Raw genomic sequence first — 19,703 nt, 5'->3', positions numbered from 1 at the left:
ATGATCTGCTCAGGTCCCTTCCAACCCTAGAAACTATGAAACTATGAAGAGCAGCCTTCACCTCCCTGTAGGGGGGCTGCAAAGAGGACGGAGCTGGACTGGTCTCAGTGGGGGCAGATGACAGGACAAGGAGCAATGGGCTCAAGTTGCAGCAAGGGAAAGTTTGGGTTAGATACTAGGAAGAATTTTCTCATTAGGAGGGTAGTAAAACACTGGGACAGGTTACCCAGACAAGTGGTGGGATCTCCATCCTTGGAGGTTTTGAAGACCCAGATGGACAAAGCCTTGCCTGGGATGATGTAGTTGGGGCTGGTCCTGCTTGGAGCAGGGGGTTGGACTGGATGTGACCTCCCGAGGTCCCATCAACCCTCCTTTTCTATGATTGTACGATTTGTGCCTGAATGAATCCAGGCCCTGTCGGCACTGTTGTTCACTTAGGGCGGGTGCATCCTCAGCAGCTCCTCCAGGGACCCAGCTCCCCTGGTGAATGGCAAACAGCTGCTTTAGAAAGCAGGAGCAGAACTGTGCTTGTTACGTGCCGGGGTAATGTGAGGTGGCCTCTTAAGAGGGTCCCCGGTAGGGAGGGGATTGTGCAAGTTTCAATTGCATCTCTTGATACTAGATTTCATAGATGTTGGGGCTGGACGGGACCTCGCGAGATCATCGGGTCCAGCCCCCTGCCCAAGGGGCAGGAAAGCAGCTGGGGTCAGATTACCCCAGCAAGATAAGCATCCAAGTGTATTGATGATTAGGTATGTGAGAAATGGTATTTTCCATGCCCCTTTGGCCACTTTGCCTTCTCTTTGCTTACCAATCTATCTCCCTGGAGTTGATCGAACATCTACAGCCTTGAATGCAGTCACACAGCCCTCGCACCAGTGCACACCTATGGTCCGCTTGGATGGGGAAAACATTGGCAACAGCCAGTGATCCTTGAAGGTCCAAAATTGCCCAGCCTTTCAGGACTGGCCACAGGAGGTTCATCCCACTGAAGCAAAATATGCTATTCTTTCTCAATTACGTACAGCATGCCGCTACGCCTGTTGGTGCAGCGTGAAATAGGGGATTTGGGATGATTGATCACTCGCTAGTAAAGCAGTCGTCTCCAGTGTCGGCCGATAACGGCAGAGTATTACTCAAGAGTGGTGATCGTGAGCCATGGAGGGGATTGGCCGAATCTGGTGACTTCGGGGCTGCTGTGATTTATTTTAAGTGTATGGCTTTGATCCTGCAGTATTTCCATCCAGGAGTGTAGCCTTGAGATTACGTTTGGGCCTTGGTCCAGTGAGTTTATAGGTGACCTTTAATGAGGATTAAGAGAGAGACACTAGCACGTGTTTGAATAGCAAGCGGCTACCTGTCGAGTTTCTGTGGGAATCTGGGTGCTTCTGTCTCTAATTTCCTTTTGGCAACAAGTGTGGGCAGAGAGTCGCCAGGTCTTGTTACCTGCACCCCATGTGCCATCTTCCACTTCCTGCCTGAAGACAGATGGGGCTTGTTTGGCATGAAATGCAAACCAGTGGGGCTGATGGAGGAGAAAGCTGGTGGTCATGAGGATCAGTGAACCCCCTTGTGAAGCATCAGAGATATGGAGGATCTCCTGAATGCCCAGATCTGGTCAGTGCTCAGTAGATCTCCCATGGGGAGACAGTGGATGGCGTCCCGTGACAAGATCATGCAGAGAACAAGATTTGGGAGTAAAAGGATGTTTCACACCTGGACGAATTGAATCATTACGTTCTGGGTAAGGCATCTGACAAGAACAACCTGCAAGCGCTGGTTGGAGGGAAGAGCTGAAAACTCCTGCCCAGGTCAAGCCAGGTGGACCTCAGAGACCAGGCCGTCTGCAGCTGGGAAAAGATAAAGATAATCCTCCTCACAAAGATGAATGGGTGAGATGTGCTGGAAGCATCAGACGGACACCGGGACAGTTTGCTGCCTTGCAGGGGTGAAGACGAAGGAGGTTCGGTGCAGGAACGCACAAGATGCTGAGGATGGTGGTGATCGGCAATGCATCGGACCCTGTTGCATGGATCTGGGGAAACTTCAGAGATTTAGAAAGGAGCTAAAGTCCTTGTTTCTTGAGCAAGAGAAATGAGAAGACAGGATACAGGAGGTGAAGAGCTGGGGAGAGAAGTGGTTTGGGGGCGGGGGGGAAGATATTTTGGCCCGTTGGAGCTCCTTCTGTGAAGAGTGACAGCTGTGTGGGTCTGATGGACCATCTCCATTGCTGGGGGGCCTGTCTCTTGGGTGATGGACTAGCCAGTGTAACTGGGCAGGCTTTACACTGACCAAGAAGTGGGGGGAGTGATATCAAAGAAATCATGATACAAACACCCGGATATGTACATGAGCCTCACCTGAAGTGCTGTGTCCAGTTCGGGATGTTGTCCTTCAAGAAAGTTGTGGACAAATTAGAAAGAGTCAAACAGAGCACTTATACGACTTATGAGGAAAAGTTGGAAGAATTTGGGATCATGTAGTCTGGGGAAGAGAAGACTGAGTGGGGATTTGATAACAGATTCCTGGAGGATGGTAAACTGGCCACAGAGGACAGGACAAGGAGTAATGGTTTTCGATTGCAGCAAGGGAAATGTAGGCTGCATATTAGGAAGAACTTTGTTCTTCTTGAAGGTGGACAAGCACTGGACCAGACTCCCAAGGGAGGTGGTGAAATCTCCATCCTTGGAAGTGTTTAAACAAACCCTTGCCTGGGATGGTTTAGACCAGGATGATCCTGCCGTGAGCAGGGGGTTAAACTTGATGTGACCACTTAAGGTCCCTCCCAACCCTGTTTTCTAGGACTGAAAGCCTTGGGGCAACATGTACACAACAGACCCAAATGAACTTCTCCAGATGTAAGGAATGCGCCTTTTAGATTGTCTGTATATTAGTGCTAGCGGACAAGGTAATGAGTGGATTTGGAGATGCCCTTCCATGAGAAGCAACATAATACAGTTGGTAATAGTGAAGCTTGGGGCAGGGAGAGGAGCATCTCATGAATGAAGTGTTAAAATGTCTCATTGTTGGGGGATTTCAGTCTTGAAGACAGTCTTAATGAGATCAGAAGTCTGGAGGTGGAGGTTAGACAAATGCAACCATGGACCAAGATGAACTTTCCTAGGAGTGAGGGTGATTAGACATTGGAGCAGCTTCCCAGGCGGACTTGTCATTGCTGGGACTGTTGAAGACATCTTTCCAAGAGTCCTGCTTTTATCCACTTTTGGGGGGAAATTCCAGATCCTGTGTTTACAGGAGGTCTCATTCCTGAGTGTCCTTTGAGGGGCGTCGTTATTCCCACCCTTATTTTGTCAGCAGGCAGTCCTCGATGCAGAAGAGTGGAGCAAGTTGCCCAGGGTCGCTCAGGTAGTCAACTGCTCAGATGGGCCAGGAAACCTGAATGACTGGGATCTGCCTCGGATACTGCAGGGCACCTTTGGGATCAATCAGAAGAGATCTGGGGACATTCTGGAGTGCACTAGAGGGAGTAATCCTGCCTTGGGGATGGACTTAGATATCTCAAGAGGTCTCTCAAGAGGTTGCGTTAAGACACAGGCCGCGTTTTCCTAAGCAATGAGCCTCTGCTAGGAGATGGATTAGGCCTAACTCCCCTGAAGCCTTCTCCAGCCCTGGTGTCCGACTTTGAGACTGAGTTGATGCTAGTTTTTACCCTCGGGCAATGGTCTTTGCCCTCATATGTCAGCTCTGACTTCTTTCCCCACCACCAACTTTGCTTCCCTGTGATTGTAAACTCACCAGCCCTCTGCATCAGAGATGCTCTGAGGGGTGCGTTTTCAAACACGCTCGAGTGCCTCATGCCATGGCTTGTGCTCCTAAGTCCCTTAGGTGCTTTGAGAACACCTGCCTGTACTTCTCATACATGCATTTAATGCATTTTAACCTGCTCTTGAATTGTAGTAGGGACAAGTGGGTCTTCGCCAGGAGGGTTCAGACCTACAACCTAGCAACTGTTAAGGCTGTCAGGCTGGCCAAGACTGAGACATCCCCCAAGCCTCTGCCCAGACACATAAGCAGGAAGGTTTACCCCTAGGGTAGCATATGTCTAGGTTGCTGCCCAGCTTGCTAACCCCAGTCATGCACTTCCTCTCCCCAGGGGTGCATATTCTCTTCACAGCTTGGACATCTCCCACTGGCACAGGGACTCCAGCAACCTTTGCTAAGCTGGTGCTGGAATTAAGCTGCTCTTCTATCCCTGGGGAGAGGCATAGATGACTTTGGAGAGCGGCACGGCAAGGGGTTTTTCTTTGAAGCCTGAAGAAAGCAGGTGTTGCCTTCTCCTACTGCAAGAGGCTGTAAGGTTTTAGTGCCCACAGTTGCGGTGACCGAGGGCAAAAGCGGTCCTGCTTTCCCATCGCGCGGACCTGGCTGTAGATCTTCTCTTCGGTGGTTTCCCCAGGGCAGGCTGTCTGCAAACAGGTCTGCCCCAGGTAGGGAGCACTGCTGCAGAGGGACTCGTGGGAGAGGGTTGCATTGGCGGTTTCTCAGCCAGCATCCCGCTCTGGTGGAGCCTGCGGACCCCCGCTGTCATTTCTTACGCTCCCGGCCGTGGCGGCAGTGCGAGACTCCTCTTCGGGGAGAGGGCAAGGCAGCTTGTGTCACGTCGCTCGTCTCCTTCACCTTGTTTTGTTCTCTGCAAGCCGGGGAAGTGTCTGTGCGGTGCTGGAGGGGGGTCCGGGGCTGCCCCTCCCCTCCTGTTTCCAGGTAATGTGCTTTTCCATATTTCACCTTCCAGTTAAATAGCCTTTGCCGGCGCTAACTGTCCTCCCTGCGATAATTGTAACCAAGCGCACCAATGCAAACCATTCCAATCGAGTGCTAATTTAATTAGAAAGCACCCATTTTAGTTAATTTGTTCGAGAAGATCACTGAAAACTCCTGGAGAGAACAGATGTTCCCCTCTCCCCCGATGAACATTCAGGGGTTTGTAAATGGCTCCACTCAGCCTTGTTTAGGAGAGAAAAGAGGATTTTATAGCGGCAAACGACCCTTTCTGTAAACATTTTACAGCTCTCTGCACGTTTGAGTGACGATAAACCCCTAGCAACTCGGCGGGCTACAAATTTGCGACCATACGGCTATCATTTTATTGTCATATTTCACGGTCGTAACGTTAATGGAAGATGCTCGCTACAGTCTTTTTTAACGGCTCCGCTGAGCACGCTCAAACACTTTCGCTTTGGAAAATTCATTGAGGTGCAGGGCTTCTAGTTTTGTTTACAGCTTTCACTTCTGGAGGAATAACTTCCCAAACACCCCCCCGCACGCGTGGCACCCTGTCGGGCTTGGCTCTGGGGGTTAAACCAGTCCTGTCTCGGGTTGGACCGGCTGCAAGCCGCCGCAGCTTCTGGCACGGGGTGGGGAGACCGCTGCGCCCTCCAGCTCATCCTGCTTTCTCTCCCCAGAAACTTTATGGAGACTCGGAGCCCCAAAGTCAGGCAGGGTCCAGGGGAGGGGATTATACTCCCTGGTCTGTCATTGTAGTTATCCAGGCCCGAGTGCCGTGGTATTGGAGCGTTGCGTTTAAGACGGTGAAATCCCTGTGTTGAGCCATCCTTCTGCTGCTCGGGTTAGGTGCCTGTTTTTCAATGCTTTCCTTGCTCTCCCCCATCCTCCAGCTTGGAATAATGCATGGGACTCTTAAAATCCCATGGCCGGGTGGCTCTGGGAAGCCAGTCCCTGTGAGTCTGGGGTCCTCTTGCCGCATCTACCCAGCTGTCCTGAAAGGCTGGTCAAAGCAAGTTTGGCTCTCGGAGACAACTTCTTCACTGTGAGAGCAGGGAGGCAGTAGAAGAGATGCCCAGGTGTTGCTGAAGGTGTCAAGGAGAGGTTGGACAGTCGCTGGGTGGGGATGATCTAGGCGTAGCGATGCCTGTGCTCTGCTATGGGAGTTCCCAACTTCTGGGCTGTGCTGATTTGCCCCCTTTCTGCTTCATGTGTCAAGGGGGTTTAAGCCTCCCCCAGAGGCACTGGGTGCTGGGGCTGGGCTGTGCCAGAGATCCTCTGGGACAAACCTGCGGGGTCCTGGCTGGAGGGTCTTGTCCCTGCGCTCAGGCTCAACCCAACTGGTCTGCACTGGGGGGTTTTGCTTTCCTCTGCAGCAGGAGCACGGTCTTGGCTTGGGATCTCTTGAGCATCTATTAACAACCTTTTACAGCAGCAGGATATGTTCCCCGCTGCTTTATCAGGGGCAGATTCGGGTATGATGTTTTGTGTTGTCAGGGTTGACCATAGTTTTGCTAAGAGGTTAGAGTATGGATTTAGGGTGGTTTGGACAGGGCTGATCCTGCCTCAGGCAGGGGTTGCACTAGATGTGATCTCGGCAGGTCCCTTCCAGCCCCGCTGCCCAAGGGCTCTCTGGTCAGGGCATCCTTTGCTTCAGGGGATCCTGCATTGGACCTTACCAGTCACCAGCTGCCGGGTGGGGGTATTTGCACCCCGTCTGGGCTCAGAGGGACAGGTTCTGGAAGGACACATCCCAGCCTTGACCCCCTGGTTTCAGAGAAAATAGAAAATGAGGGCTGAAGGGACCTCAAGAGATCACATCTAGTCCAACCCCCTGCTCCAACCAGGACCAGCCCCAACTACATCATCCCAGCCAAGGCTTTGTCTACCTGGGTCTTAAAACCTCCAAGGATGGAGATCCCACAACGTCTCTAAGGAACCTGTTCCAGGGCTTCACTGTCCTCCCAGGGAGAGAGTTTTTCCTAATATCCAACTTCAACTTCCCTTGCTGCAACTTGCCCAGAAGGCCAGGCTTGGGCCCAGAGTGCCTCTAGCTTGGGAGGCAGCACTTACATCATCTGAGACTGCCATACAGGAGGGCACGTGGAAAGCTGCTTTTGCCTCGCAGGGATACATAGATTAATTAGACTTGGACTTAACCCTTTGCAGCACTGGGAGATGGTGATTGGCTCCGAGTGAGGCAGGTATGCATTTAACTCCCTGCCTTGCCTCCACCCACGTAAACCAAGTGGACGGAAGATGCTCTCGCATCAAACTGAGACCATCCACACCAGGACAGCAAACCAGCATCAGCATGATTGCATTTCAGCTGGGACACTTTTGTCCTGTAGGCAGCTTCTTGCAGGTGGGTCAGGCATATTGACTGCAAGAGAGCCAGAGAGCTGAGTTGTCTCCGCAACATCCAGCGTGCCCCCCTTTACTTCGGGCAGGTCATGTGCAATCTAGTTAATTTAAACAGCGGGGTCTCAGCCTGGGTGTTTTCCTGCTGGCTGTCACTGGAGCAGCTGAGTGATGCTGTCCCTGGGTTGCCTGGCCAATATCTGCAGTCTGCAACCAGCTTTTCATCTGTCCTGAACAACATCTCATGCCCATTGCAGTGTGAACATCACACCTCACCCCACAAGCCAGGAAGGGAGAGGAGAACATCTCCCAATTTATGCAAGGGACCTTGCACAAAATGTAGCCAAATGTACAGAGGAAGCAGTCTGACACAGCCCAGCTCTGTTTCCTAATCTCTCTTCAATACAGTCTTGGAGACCTTGCATGCAACAGGCAGCACATTCAGGCCAAAGCGCAATCTTGAATGTGATAATGAGCCTTTCGCATTACTTTGTGTGCCTCGGTTTCCCTGCTCTGCTTGTCTGTTACTTGTCTGCCTCGCCAAAGTTTCCAGGCTCACGTCCATGGGTGCAAGCGGCCTTAGAGAGCAGCGTATTGGAAGCTTGTAGAGAAGGGGGAAGTCAATGGCTTGAGTCTAGGACGTGCGTTACTGAGAGCTGTGTGAAATGCATGTTGTCATTTGTGTCCGGGGAAGGTAAAAGCACAGTCAGGGTGAGTATCATCTTGTAGCTTGGCAGTGTCTTCAGGCCCATCTAGAGGCATTCCCCCACCATCCAGGATGCTGCTGCCGCCCCTGCGCCTTGCATGTGCCCTAGGCCTGCCACCTGGACCAGCAGCGACAGAAATGCATTGCTTCCTCTTCGTGAGTCTGGGACTCTGTCATGTTGCTGGGCATCCCCTGTTTGCTGTGGGGTCTTGCTTTGCTACCGTGGGCAGGCACACGTACCCAGCCCAGGAAGGGAGTGGGAGTGCAGTTCACGAGGAGCCTGGGGTGCCTCTCAGCCGGAGCCACTGGCACGCTGCCAGAGCACTGCATTCGCTCTCCATGCCGAGGCTGTTGCATCCTTTGTGCCATCTGCCTTCGGTAGCGGTTGTAGGTGTTAGCAGTGGAGCAGGCTGGTACCCCTTGGGCTCTCGTGGCTGAGATCTGCTGCAGCAGATGCTGCTAAGGGACATAAAATGGAGAAGGAGAAGAGGAATAAAAACCCTCCTGTTTATGGGATTTTAGTCACCGAGGTGCACGGGAATGGGATTGCCCCCTGTGCTCCTTGCCTAGCAGGAGGGCAGACACGGGATGCCGCTGTGGCATGTGTGGTTTACCCTGGTGGATGAAAGGAAGAGCAGGCAGGTGCTTTAACCCATGGAAGAGGTGCAAGTCCTCCTCTGAGCCTTGTCACAGGCTGGCTCTTGTGATCCTCAGTGAGCTGCCGATCCTCCTGCTGCAGTTTTCCCACCTGTGAAATGGGGTTAAATTTCTCTCAACACTTGGGGATCTCATGGAGATGTTTGCAGCCCCTGTTGCCATCCCTCAAGAGAGTGCACTCGAGCTGCAAAGAGCCACGCGGCTTGTCATTAGTTCTTGGAGCTCTCACCCCTAAGCTAGCGATTCTCAACTGGGGTGCCACGTCCTCTCAAGGGTGCTGGGCAGTATTAGCATCGTGGGGTGTGCAAACACTGGCACATAATCCACAAGATCAACCCAGAGGTTTCAAATAGGACTCCATTGGGTCAAAACCATTCTGCCCTGCTGAGTTTTTTTTTGCAACACAAGCGTTGCTCTAGAATTTTTCTGTAGCCAAGAAACAAGAGAATGCAAAGAGCTGGCATTTTTCAGGGGTGGGGGGCTGAAGTTTAAAACTACTGCCCCAGATGGTCAGGAGCCCTCCCCCTTGGCGTTGCATGTCCTTGGGTCGGAGGGGTGACAAGCAAATCCCACACCGAGGATCCCTGCTGTAGCCAGGCAAGGGGCTCAGCTGGCCTTGCAGCCTGTCATTTGCTTGGGCTCATCGCAGAGTGTTCCTGGGTTGAACAAGTTTGCCCCGTTCACACCCCGTGCAGCAGTGGGGAGCTCCCATGTGTCCCCTGCCCCCTCCCCTGCTTGACGTACCCTTGTTTTACAGCGGGGCATGAACCCCAACTCCAACCCCCCTGCCTTGGATGTCACATCTGGCCCTGTGGATCCCCAGGGTCCCCGGCCAGCCCCTGTGCCCTCAGGCATGTGGAAGGAGTTAATTAGAAAGCATCAAAACTCCTTTCATAATTGAATTAACAAACCTCTAATATAATTGCTTTTCTAATGCAAAATCTATCGAGCTGCAGGTAGCGCGCACTCGCTCGTTCCTATGGCAGGGCAATGTGTATCAGTCTAATTGGTTTCCTGTTCAGCTCGCTGGATTTGTTCAGGTCATTAGTGACTGCAGCCTTTATTCCTGTGTCAGCAGGTGAGCTTGTGTGTTTTGGGGGTGCTACCCTCTGCTCCCCCAAGCGACCACGGGCATCACTGCCCTGAGCAGTGTGTGTTATAGATGGCTTTTATAGCAGGGGCTTCCCTCCGTGTCTGGCAAGAGCCGCAGTGGATAGGAAGGATCTGGGCTGATACTCAGCTCTGCGGTAAACTAGTTCTCCCACAGACTCCCTGTGCAACCTTGGGCAAGTCCCTTCATCTCTGTGCCTCAGTTCCCCATCTCTGGAGCGAGGACAGCCATGCTTTCTTCCCCCAGCTGTTGCCAGTCTCTCAATCGCAGGCACTGGTACTACAGGCATCGGTGCCGAGGGTCCAGCCCTGGGCCTTGTTGTACTCAGGCAGCCAACTTCGCTCCCATAGAGCTACCTCAGTGAAGAGAAGGATGCCAGATGGGTCCCTTCACGTGAAAACACCCGGTCGTAACATAGACGTGCTGGGAAGTCAGCGCCTTCCTCATCATCTCCCGATCTGAGTGGGAGCCATCGTTTCTAATCCCGCAGAAAGACGTTTGGAGATCCGCTTCCTGATTGATTTATTTATTTTTGCATGGGCCTGTCTGCAGTTTTCCAATCTTCTTTCCTTATCGATCTGCAGCAGGAGTGCCCGGCCTGCCAAGTCCCTCCGGTCTGCCAGCCCTGCGAGTTTCGCTCCCACCCGGTTTAATCTTCCGCCTGGTTTTAAAAGCCTTGACGCCTGTGGATGGAGGGGCTCACAACCAAGCCATTTCAGAGACTCGGGGAATTCGCTCGCATTCGAGTTGCTCCCTTGTGGCTTCCTCTCCTGAGTTATTTAGCAATTGGAGATGGACACCCCCTCCTCGATCACCAGGGCAAGCAGTTGCCCCCTGATAGGGGCACATCTGCCATCAGATTGATAGGATGCCCGATCTTGGGTTTTGCAGCGTAGGGGGACTGATGGGAAGAAACGCCTCATTGGCATTCCTCCGTGCCACTCGTGCAAGCCAGAGCAAAACCCGCGTCCCTCGCATCATCCAGGCCATCGGAGAATGGGGCAGGGGAAGCGAAGGGCCTAAAACCAGATCCCAACCCTGCATGTCGCTGGAGCGGGAGGAGAGAGACTCCCTCCCAGGGTTACAGATCACTCCTGCCGGCTCAGCTAGGGATGCGTTTCATCGGATAACCACGCGAGAAGGCAGGGTGCTCATCTGCCAGGATTTCTGGTCACCGAGTTGCAAAACCAAAACCACTGTGTTTGCAAAAGAGTTGACAAGGAGCTGGGAGCGGCTGCGAAGCGTTCAGCCGGTTCCACGGGAGCGCGGTGCTCGGCCCTCCGCCCCCCAGCCCGGGCTTGCAGGGTGCAGCCACGCTGCCCATGAATCCCCCTCGGTCCTCAGCGTCACCGTCGCACGGAGCAAAGCCGTGGATGGGACGGGGGCGTCGAGTCCCCCCCGTGCTCTGATGTGCAGCCTGTCTTGGCTTGCATGCCGCAGGCCCAGGGGTCCAGCAGAGCCAGAGGCAGGGAGGGCTTTTTTATTTTTAAACAAAAGGCAACTTCACCGAACGGTTTCAGCTGCCTCGTCAGCAGCGTCTGAACACTGTGTGTTGAGCTATGGGAAAGCGGGAGCGCGAGTCTCTCACGTTAGCTCAGTCCCATCTTACGGCCCGTAGCTTTTAGGGTGCATGTTCTGTACCCCAAAATAACACACTGCCTGTGTCCAGTAATGGGGGAAAGCAGACACTACATGTGGGCTGTGTAGCAAATGAGGGTTACATTAGGAAAATCATCCACATGGAGTTTCTGACTCCTTCTGATTGTCTTGATAAGGGAGTTTATTTTGCTTGACTTTCCCTGTGCTTTTAAAAAAAGAATTGAAAAGAGGAGGTCCCTGGAGGAGTGGCTGAAGCATTCCTTGCAGATGTCCTGTGCAGAGAGCTGTAGGGGAAAGGTGCCAACAACAGCAACCAGAAAATACTCTGACAAATGTCCTAGTTTTAACCGTGCTGAACTTTCAAAATTAGCAGCCAGGGTCTCTGCACGCATGTGGCTGTTGCTTCTTCATGAGTGAGGACTCTGAAGCAAACCAGTTGGACGCGTCTGGCATCCCTTCATTGAGTCGGAGCAGAAGTTTTAATGGCAGGACGCAGGATTATTTAAGTGTTGCACATAAAGCATTGAGGGCTTTTTGCTGGTTCTACTTCGTTGTCTCTTCTGGGCATGAAACATTTGTATAGTTCAGGGACCATGGGTTTGGTTTAGCTAGGGCTTTCAGAGCAAAAAATATTTGCCTTTTGGCTGGACAGCTGGGGGGCAGAGACTTTCAACCCATGGAGCAGTTTGTGCGAGCAAGATTTTAAGGCAGCTGAGATTAAAATGTGAGATGATCTCTTTAAGGACAGCAGTCGCTCTGCTTGAACACAATGACTGGAGCACATGTATTTATTATCTCCGGGCCCGGGGTGGCCAGACCATCCTGCTTGTGTGTGATGATTTATGCTCCTCTACATGCCTTAACGATGTACAATAGCCTGTGAAATTGCTCCTGACACCTTCTGCGGTCTTTGATGCAACCCCCATGCCATGTCATTTGGCATGAACTCCCTCCCTGTCTGCCCTGGGGTTTCTTCCTCTCTCTCAATCTCTCTCTGTCCCTTTTCCCTTCTGCCCCAAACTTCAGTGGCAAAACTGAAGGAGAGAGGAATGAAGTGGAAATGGGACATCAAAAAACCCTTGGAGTTTTTTATCTGCAAAGCGTTCACACAATCGTTCCTTTTAATCCCTTTCCTTTTTATCCCCCCTTTTCTCTTCCTCTTTATCTAAAATGGCCTTCAGTTTTCTCTGATCCACCCTTGTCCTCAGCTCATTCAGCCTGAGGAAGCACGGAGGACGTCCATGCCAAATTTCACCCTTCCGCTCCTAAAAAAAAAAAAAGAGAAAAAAAAAAAAGGGGGGCGGAGGGGGGTAAGTGGTGTCTGGGTGCCACTTGGAGCACTCCTCTCATGCTCAAAGATGCCCAGACCCTTTTCTTCCCTGCCCAAAACATAAGACAGAGGCCTGGGAAGTTTTGGAAAGTTTGGGGAGACTGAAAACAGAGCCTGGGGATGGAAACTGTTGCAGAGCCTGGGGCAGGGAGCTTGATTCTGCCTTTGCTAGGACGCTGTTTGGCTTGCTTCTGGAGACCTGGCTCCTGTGCCGATTAAAACCGTGTCTTGAGCCAGCTTTTCATTCAGGGTGGGGGAGGAAGGAATTGCTAAGAGGATCATTTTGCGTAGCTAGTAAGGATCTTCTTTCTAAAAAGAGGGCTGCACTTAGGGAGGACGACTGCACTGCAGGAGGCTGTGCTATGGAGGCCACCACGTTCGGGACCTTGCAACTGCCAGAATTGGGGCACAGGAAAGTCCTGCTGCTCTGAAAAGCTTTTTTTACCCTTGGTTTTAGTGCAGCTGGAGGGGGAAATCCCATCTTTTCTATCTAATGTAATACAACTCTTGGGTTTTCGTTATAGCATCTGAGTGCCTCCATGTGACACTGAGAACAGTGGCAGAGTCCTTGGTGGCTTCTTGGAGAGTCTGGCATCAGTCCTAGCAGGAGGGGGTTTGAAGGCATAGGACAGCACCGCTCCAGGCCACCGGAGATGGGGGAGGGGGGTAGCACCAGGTGTGGGACCTGCAGCCCCTTCCACGCTCCCTTCTATTTTGTTCCTAAATTGACTCGGCTTCAATCTCATTCACGCCCCCTTGACATGCCGGCATCTGCCTGAAGCGCGTCGGGCTTAACACCCTCCCTTGGCTGCAGGTGGAGAGGCCCCCGCGAGCTCCTAACGGATGCATTGAAAGCAAGCCTTTTTTTTTTTTATTGAAAAATATAATGGTGCCACCTGAAGCGTGATTTACTGCAATGTCCACTCCTCGGACTTGATAATACATTTCTATTAGATTTCTTCCTTTCACTCTGTCTTCCCCTGGAAGAGTGGCAAGTTTCTGTGGCTGCCTGACACCTTCTTAGGCTTAGGCAAAATAAATGTTGATTTTCATCAAAAGTAAGAGCTTTGGAAGTACTAATTCTCCAGTGAGGCTGACAAGCTCAGCAAAAGCAGCTCAGGTTTCTGCAGAGGGCTCGTGATCCAGCCACGCTCTTCTCTTTGGAAGCAGTTCAATCATCATAATGAAAAAGGGGCTTCTTCTCCGAGCTTTCGCTAACTAGAAATTATATACCTGGTTCCCAGAAGACAGATTGTGTCGCTCCCAAAATACAGAGGGTGGCGTGGAGTGAAGGAGCGCTCGGCGCAGCACAAGATTGATCGCGCAATTTGCAAAATCTACCATGCACAAAAAAAGAAAATATCTTTTTTTTTTTTTTTTTTTTTTTTTTTTTTTCGTTTGCAGTTGTCGGGGGCCTTCTCTCCTGGCAGGCAAAGGGGGAGCAGCCGTGGGAGGGCAGAGGTACAATTCATCCCTCTTGGCTGGGTTTTGACCAATGCAGTGTCGGACGGCATGGAAATTAATTGCAGCCCTCACAAACTATTTATTGTAAGAATGATAGAGCCCATTCCTTCTGTCAGCGCAGGTTTTTCTCTTCTCTGGATATTCTCTCATTTGGCTGGATTCCTCAGGCGCATTAGGGTACATTGCATTTAAAAACGCTTGTTCATTCCTCTCTCTCACTCGCTGTCTCTTGTGCGTGGCTGTGTGTGCATATATATAATATGTGTGTGCACACACACACACACACACACACACACACACACACACACACACACCATAGAATCATAGAACATTAGGGCTGGGAGGGACCTCGGGAGGGACCCACACATGCAGATGCACTCGCATGCACCCACACACACACATGCATACACGTGCACACATATATGCATATGTGCACACATCTCTCTCTCATATACACACGTGCACACATACATGAGCACACATCTATATATACAGACACATGCACATACATGCATATGGACACATGCACACATCTATATATAGACATACATGCACACATGCACACGTGCACACATCTATATGTACAAACATGCATACATGCACACACATATACACACATATACATATGCGCACATGCAGACACATATATGCGTGCGCACATGCACACACACATATGCATCGATGTGTACATTTTATTAGGTTTCTTGAGGTGGGCACCAGGTGTTTTCAGTGGCTTGTTGTCATGGATGTCCCTGCAGATTTTAAGCCTGTGTTGGAGGTTCCCACCCTGGGACGGCCTTAGCATTGATGGACAACCCTCGACCTCCCCCTGAGTCTGGGAGGGAGGTGGGACTGGTCATGGAAACCGCTCCCAAACGGTTCTTGGAGGACACCCTAGCCTGTGCTGGCTCCACTGCCTCATGGGGTAGGAGTGCTGGGGACGTACCCATCAGTACTGTGGATGCTGAGGGGGCCCATAAACACCCAGATAATTGGGAGCTACTAGCCTTTTAGCTTAGCACTTGCGGGCTCATGTCCGTTCAAGCTCATGTCGAAGTCGGGGGGGCCTTTCCAATGCTTCCTGGATCAGGCTTGTGGCAGCCGGCCCTCACCACAGCCATCTGCCAAGCTCTGTGCTGCAGCAAATGCCCTCGGTCTCCATTTGATGTAAGCATCTCGCCTCCTCTTCCCTACAGCTAAGGAAACTGAGGCAGGGAAGAGAAAGGCCATTACAAAGGTGACTAATGGAGCTAATCAGAGCTGAGAAACAGGTTAAATGTAAAAACTGCTTCTTATTTATTTCATTTTTTTCCTCAAAGCACCAACCTTTGCATGCGAACAGTTAACTCAATAACAATAGCAGTTTTTTATGGTGCACATGAATTTTAAGGACTATTTCAAGCCGCGTGGATGCAATATGTAATCAACCAAGCTATTTAAAAATCTGCTCACAGGTCAGGCAGATAATTGCAGTTAATTAAAAATAACATTTAAAAAAAAAATCTCGACTTCTCTTTCTATACTATTATTTATCACTTAAATTGCCGCTTGCATGTTTAAAGTGCTAATACAAGCTAACGAAGTTTCCCAACCTTGCTCTGGGATAATTGGTCTTCTAAGTATTCTTCCCACTTTAAAACTGATAAAAGGAAAGAGCATCGCGGCGTACTCACTGCCACAACGTGGTAAAGCTGGACTCTGCTCCAGAGGGGGAAACTGCAAAGGGGAAACCTAGAAAGAAGCTTTGAAGTGGAAAGAGGTGGGGAAAGGGATGAAGGAAGGACTTGGACAAATAAAATTGAGAAGATAAGGGTAGTGGGTTGCTGGCAGTCGCGTTGTCGGAGTGATATATAGCCCTGAATACCCAGATCTGTCATCTTCCTTTCTGCCCTGGTGTTTTCATGGACAAAAGGCAGCATTTACTCCCCTTGGCTTTGTGCGCTATATGCGAACATATCAGGTCCAGCTCTGAAGTGCTTCTTTATAGGCAGCAAAACATGCTGCTGGGATGGGAGCCCAGCTTTGGAGGACGGGTAAATCAGCCTTTTCAGCTCCAGGCTGCTGGTTCAAGCCCAGTAAAGGACTGTTGTGGCTAAAAGGGATTACTGGGTCTGAGCGGGTCCCAGCAGATGGGTGACACTGGTGCCGTACTTGCTGGGGAGGTTGAATGGATCATGGAGACAGCGACACCCCCACCTGCTGTGGGGCCTGACAGCACCAGGGCAAAGCTCCTTGCTGGGTTAGCGTTGGGCAGAGGCGCTCGTCGTCTGCGTTGTTCCTAACTATGGTACTGAGCGTCTTGCATCTGTGCAGGGCATCGGAGTAGATGATCCAGCCATAGGGTCTGGCAGTCAATCACCTCTGCTTTACCCAGTGCACCACCTGCACTGTGTTTTTGGATGACCGGCTGCTCTATCATGCCCTAGGCCCTTTTGGGGGAAGCAGGGGAGAGCAGAGAGGACACCAGCTTGCTGGGGAGGGGAACAGAAATGGAGCAGAATCTTTCATCTCTTTCATTTTTTGAACTTCAGTTGCTGCAAATTCAGTTTGTGCCACTGTATTCGGGGTTAGTTTCCTAGTGATCTGGAAGCAGCAGGTAGAAATAGTTCGGCTCATCCTGTTCTCCTGTCTGGTTGCTGACAACTGCATTGGTGGGACTTAGCCGCGCTGGGAGGACTTCATGTTGGAAGCCAAAGTGTTCCTAGTTGGGGATGCCCTGTATCTGCCCACATTGCAGTAGAGGTTTATTCACCTTCCCAGCTGACTGGTGCACAGAGTCCTACCTCGAGGCATGGCTGAGTCTTGGATAGGGCTGAGGCGCCTTTGGAAATGCGTGCTGGAGGATTTGGAGACTGCAAAGTGTTCTTTCCTTGGCACAGAAACAAAGAGGTTTTTTTTAGGGGAGGGGATACCAGATCAGTACATATCTCCCTAATATGCTCATCTCCAGTGATCACGACCAAGCCAAGGTTTCCTGCCTGGTTTTTGAGTTTGAAATCCTCTCTCTCTCTCTCTCTCCCCTCTGTTCGTGATTCATAATTAAGACCAGCTCGCATGTAGATCGGCGTTTTGGCTATTAACATCCCATCAGAGCCTCTTGGGGAAAGCGACAGCCGATTTTACAACGCGACTGTAAGAATTTCATAGCGCCTCGTAAAAAATAAATAAATAACACCCCCCCTACCCCCACCCCCAATTTATGGCTGTGGGTTTGTCACTGGGTCCTGTCCTTCACCAGAGAAAGGAAGTGTACAGCATGATGAAATGTCCCGGCGCTGACGGCTGAGAAAACAAGGCTGACAGGAATGGTAAATACGTTCTCTTAGGGTAAGTATCCTCTGTGGACTTGCTCTGCGGCTCACGTGGCCTGCCCTCCGCTGATGGTATTCTGCACCATCTTCCAGCATAAACTAACCTGCCAGCGTTATAGTTGGGAAATATTGCTGGGCTAGTTTTGTGGCAATAAATCTCTTTTGTTTATTTAAGGGCAAGTCTTCCGGCAGACGAGGCCTGCGTGGTTGATTTTCTCGGTTGCTCTTCCCATGCACTCGCATACACACGCGCGCTTCCCGCTTCCGCAAGCAGTAGTCCAGCCAAAGTGGTTGCTTTGGGGAGCCCAAGTGCAGGGGGCTGGACCCAGGGATCAGTAAGGGCCCCTTCCAGCCCCTAACAACTATGAACCTGTAATGCTGGCATCTTCCCGCAGGAACGGGGGGCTCCTAGTTGTAGTCCTCAGTGGCACAGATCCCCTGAGTTCTTGCAGATGTGGTTGTTGGAAGCTGCTTGCATCCACTTTCTTCCTCTAGCAAGTGCAGTGCTTGTGGCTGTCCCGGATGGGCTCCATCCACCAACGCACTCAGCTCATCCTTCTTTCCGACTCGAGCATCGGAAACGCGGATCTTGCGAGTTGCATGACGCTGTCCTGCTCCCTCCTTCTCCATTGGCCCCTGTCTCTGTGCCGCAGTCAGCCCATTTTATTTGTGCTCTCTAATGTTGGCAAGAGGGGAGCTTTTGGTGGCTGATTGTCCAACAGCCTTGAGGAGGGAGCCGGCTTTATGGGGCAGTCGTTCGTAGTTCTGCAACCACTGGGGAGAGTCTTGATAAAATGCGGACAAGAAGTTTGATCTGGGGAATCAAAAGCCTGGAAGCAGGACTCCTGGGTCCCATCCCAGAGACTGCAGCTTGGTGACCTTGGTCAAGGCATCAGGCAGGGGGTCGGACTAGATGACCTCTTGAGGTCCCTTCCAGCCTGACTTCCCTATGATTCAGTGAATGTCCCCTCTGTTCCTCACCCTCCTGTCCTGTAAACCAGGGATGACACAGAGATGGTCAGCAACTGCAGCTCGCACTGAGGTCCATGGCTGGAGGTTGCCCTATGAGCACCAGTTCTTTTCAGGAATCAGGACTTGTGGTAGAGTTGATATGTTTTATTAGACCCACTAGATTTTTGCAAAAAAAAAAAAATTCTTTAATTGCAAGCTTTTGGGTATCAACACCTTTCTTCACACTTGCCTGAAAGCTTGCAATTAAAGAATTTTTTTTTTTTAAATTGGTTTTTTGCAAAAATCTAGTTGGTCCAATAAATATATCACCTCTATCACGAGTCCTGATTCCTTTTGCCTCTAGCCCAATATAGCTACAACCTGGGTACCTGACGCATGGAAGTATTTTCAGGGTCTTTCTGCAGGATGGGTGGACGGATGTATTTTTGAGTGACATGCAGTTAACTTGTGGGATTCATTGCCGCAGGAGGTGGTGGAGGCGGAGAGCAGAGCTAGGTTCAAAACGGGGCTGGATAAATCCACGGATGATGGATCTGTTAATGGGTATTGAGGAGAACAGTTGGAGATGTTTCCTCTGGCATCTCAAACCCAATAAATGGTGGGTGCCAGGGTGGGTATTAATAGGGGATAAATTACTCGAGAGATATCCGGGTCGATGCTCTCCCTGTATAGCATCCACTTCTTCCCCTGTCAGATGCAAGCTACTGGGCTAGATGGACCATGGGTCTGACCCAGTACGGCACCGCTGATGATATGATGACTGAAAAAACTGGCCTCACCCGCACGCGTCTAAGACGGGTCATCATGCCGCCATTTGTGGGGGGTGGACCTCCGCAGCTGAATGTTTCTCGGTCTCTGTTCCTTTAAAGCTGTATTAGCCCGCGTCACAGGTGACTAATTGCCGAGTCAGTAGTGACTGCTGTGCGTCCCTCTGATGTATGGGTGTTATATTAAGGGTGGAAAGGTGCTAAATGAGCCCTCTTTATTTTACATAAATTAGCTCAAAAGTCATGAATCACTGCCACCGCCGCTTGCCCCTCTGCGGAAGTTTGTTTACCCAAGTTTAAACGGAAAGAAAAACCAGACTTGGCTCCCAGCACCTCTTGGGGGTTTCTGCTGCGGGGAAGGATCTGATTCACCGCTGCTTTCCCCGGCGCTACTGGCAGCCCTCCGTGGGCCAGCACAGTGCTCTCCAGCATGCACGGCCTTCTCCCTCTCCCTCTGCTCCTTGCTGGACCTGCCCCAAGATGCAGAAGGAGATGGGTTAGCTGATGTTCCTCAGCCTGGCCTCGGGTGAAGGTCTTCGGGGTAAGTGATAGGAGTCCCCTGCCCTTCTGCTCCTGGCACTTGGAAATCTGAAGCGCTGAAGCCATCGGCATGTCAAGAAACTTAAAACCCGGTCCCCGCCGGTGATGCGCTTCTGGCCCCATGGCCAACCCGCCCTCACTC

At 51.2% G+C, this 19,703-nt stretch overlaps 1 protein-coding gene across 2 annotated transcripts in view; it reads left to right on the top strand.

Moving 5' to 3' along the window:
• ZC3H3 (zinc finger CCCH-type containing 3) overlaps window positions 1–19,703 on the top strand; it is a 369,357-nt gene that overhangs the window by 335,921 nt on the left and 13,733 nt on the right. Inside the window, exon 12 of one of the 2 annotated variants that reach the window (XM_019528255.1) lies at window positions 13,032–13,838. The exons of the other annotated variant lie outside the window; for it this stretch is intronic. Within the exon in view, the coding sequence (XP_019383800.1) occupies window positions 13,032–13,111 (80 nt within the window). The 3' untranslated portion in view covers window positions 13,112–13,838. Of the gene's footprint in view, window positions 1–13,031; window positions 13,839–19,703 lie in introns of those variants that run through there. 2 annotated transcript variants of the gene reach the window in all.

Source organism: Gavialis gangeticus, unplaced genomic scaffold (genome assembly GCF_001723915.1).
Source record: "Gavialis gangeticus isolate Ggan-Ray unplaced genomic scaffold, GavGan_comp1, whole genome shotgun sequence".
NCBI lineage: Eukaryota > Metazoa > Chordata > Crocodylia > Gavialidae > Gavialis > Gavialis gangeticus.
Note: the sequence above shows the minus strand (reverse complement) of the source record. Positions and strands in the feature narration are given on the sequence as shown.